This window comes from Ochotona curzoniae, unplaced genomic scaffold (assembly GCF_017591425.1).
Source record: "Ochotona curzoniae isolate NIBS_2020 unplaced genomic scaffold, NIBS_Ocur_1.0 contig_1, whole genome shotgun sequence".
Taxonomy (NCBI): Eukaryota; Metazoa; Chordata; class Mammalia; order Lagomorpha; family Ochotonidae; genus Ochotona; species Ochotona curzoniae.
This window is the reverse complement of record NW_024464918.1, coordinates 46,278,097-46,280,846: the sequence shown is the minus strand read 5'-3', so window position 1 is coordinate 46,280,846 and position 2,750 is coordinate 46,278,097. Positions and strand designations below refer to the sequence as shown.

At 48.1% G+C, this 2,750-nt stretch overlaps 1 protein-coding gene across 1 annotated transcript; it reads left to right on the top strand.

Moving 5' to 3' along the window:
- The first annotated feature begins 1,206 nt into the window (after positions 1-1,206).
- On the top strand, positions 1,207-2,142 carry LOC121154226 (olfactory receptor 14C36-like). The gene has a single exon (XM_040977183.1). It carries the CDS (start codon positions 1,207-1,209, stop codon positions 2,140-2,142), a length of 936 nt encoding a protein of 311 aa, XP_040833117.1.
- Positions 2,143-2,750: the final 608 nt, after the last annotated feature.

Below are 2,750 nucleotides of genomic sequence, written 5' to 3'. Positions count from 1 at the left end.
ACCTGTGCATGGCTTTGAGGGCTGGAAGGGACCAGGCTCCAGTGGAGCTGGGCCAGGGCCAGTGATGGGCAGAATATGGCTGTGAAATGTCCCATTGGAGCCGCAGGAAGAGTTTGAAGGGAGAGTGAGCTTCACTCGGGCTGCTAAAGTTACAGGTTGAAATGCAAAGCTTCGTTCCCATTAGAAGACCGTCTTCACATTTGTGGGCTGCTTGGAGATGATAACAGCGTGAAGACAGCCCTCTGATGAAGCATTGTTGAACTTCTGGCATTGGACGTAGAGGCACAATCGGTGTGAGAAATGTGGATTCTGAGAACAGAGAGGTGATTAAAACACAGAGCAAGAGAGGACATTTGAGGGAAAAACGGAGCAATGGAGAGCTGACATGGGTTTGTGTCTTTCAAATGATCATCATGAGGATGATGAAATTCTGCATGGAATCAGTGTCAAAATAAACCATGAATTCAGATAGCAGTGAGTGTAGGAGAAACCAGATACACAGCATGCAAAGTAATGCTCAGAGAACAGATACTGGAAATTTCAGTCTTGTAATCTTCAGTGGACAAATTCAGGCTGTGTGCAAGTCTGTCTGAAATCTCTCCAATCTCTGACAGCATTACTGCTTTGTGTGAGCTTTTAGCCATCTGGTCTGCAACACTGCACAGAGCAGTGGCACTAAGCCCAGCTGTACCAGGTGGGACACTCTCCCATATAGGGGCTGAGTAATTGCTTTCAAATGGTGCAGAATGACATGTAAAATGAGGGCATAAAGTGCCATGATGAGGAGTTTTGGAGAATCTCCTCCTCACGCTGTGTGCTTACCTTAGTGAGAGAAGGGTACCACAGGGTGCTGGACACCACTGTGTGGCCCACAGGTGTCATCCAGCACACGATGCAGCTGAAATCCACTGGAGCTGTACTCCACCTCAGGGACCATAGAGGTATTAACAATTCATTCCCAACTGCAGAGTGGAATTCAGTGGTCAGGCATGTGGGAGGAACGCAGCATGCTCTAGGTGGAATCTGAACAGCTAGAGTGTCACCTCCTCTGGAGGTTGTTTAGACATATGCTCAGCAGTGCTCAGCAAACCAAAGACTTCTGTTGGAACTTGCTTACACATAGAAGTGAACATTTCCCAGAACAATAATTTGAAAGGTTTTATTAACTGTTTTCTGCCCTCCCAAGGCAGCCAGCACTTGGAGCCAATGGCCAATTCCACCCGGGTCACAGGGTTTCTCCTTGTGGGTTCTCCCGAAGGCCGGGAACTGAGGTTTCTATATTCCCTGTCGTTCCTGCTGCTGTACACCGGCACCCTGCTGGGGAACCTGCTCATCGTCACCGTCACCACCGTGGACCGCAGCCTCCACTCCCCCATGTACTTCTTCCTCAGGAACCTCTCCGTCCTGGACATGTGCTACATTTCCGCCACTGTCCCCAACGCCTGTGTCAACTCCCTCACTGACAACAGGGCCATCTCGGCAGCTGGGTGCGCAACGCAGATCTTCTTGGTCATCTACTGTGCATATGTGGAGGTGCTGTTCCTCACCTCCATGGCCTGGGACCGCTACGTGGCCATCTGCCAGCCCCTGCACTACGTGGCGATCATGAGCCCACGGGTGTGTGTCCAGGCCACGCTGGCCGCCCTGCTCAGTGGCCTCATCTATGCAGGTGTGCACACAAGCTCCACATTCCGGCTGTCCTTCTGCCGGTCCCGCGTGGTCCGCCAGTTCTTCTGTGACATCCCGTCCCTGCTCCGGCTCTCCTGCACAGACACCTTCAGTAACAGCCTCTTGATTCTTGTGTCCATCGTGCTGGTGGGCGGCAGCTGCTTTTGCCTCATTGTCCTGTCCTACGTGCGCATCTTCTCTGCTGTGCTGCAGTGTCCGGCCCGAGAGCGAGGAAAGGCCTTCTCCACTTGCATCCCGCACCTGCTCGTGGTGTCTGTCTTCCTGGGCTCCAGCTCCGGTATGTACCTGAAGCCTCCAGGAGCCTTTGAAATAACCCAGGATGCACTTCTGTCTGTGTTTTACACTGTCATCCCTCCGTTCTTAAATCCTGTTGTCTACAGCCTCAGAAACCAGCAGATCAAGGGAGCTATCAGGAAAGTAATATTAAGAAAGTTTTATTCAAGAATGTTATAAAGATGCATTATACCATCATCCCGATTTCTCTCATTGAAATTCACATGGATCTCAAATGGAAGTCATTGCTCTTTGTTGCAAAGTAGCCTGGCTACTGTACTCCCATCAGACTGGGGCCTGGGAAATTTGCCCTAGAAATCATTTTGGTTCTCAGTGTAACCTTTCTTCTTGTCTTCCACAACATGTGTGAGAAATTTTAGCAACTACATGCCTTAACAAACAATCATGCCCTTCAGGATATTTTCTGAGACTCACTCCAGATTGTATGTTTCTAATTCCTCACATATTGAGAACATATCAGTATGAATCACATCCTGAAGGAGATCATAACAGTCAAATGTAGAAATAATCTTCACATTGCATGATCTGATCTCACGAAATGCCATATGAGATGTGAAACTGATATTCAAATAATAATATATACAATTAAATGGATTAAATTACTTTAGCATTAAATGATCATTAAATCTTTAGACCAAAAATCCTATCTGTATGTGAAGACTCATTAATATTGAAATCTATCTCAGACACAAGAAAGAAAAACACTCAGCCAATGAGAACCAAGGACACGGCAGGTGCCATCAGCATTCTTCATGGAGGAGCAATGC

What these genes read in the sequence shown, in the direction of transcription:
- LOC121154226 (XM_040977183.1), top strand. Translation starts at nt 1,207, where the DNA reads ATGGCCAATTCCACCCGGGTCACAGGGTTTCTCCTTGTGGGTTCTCCC.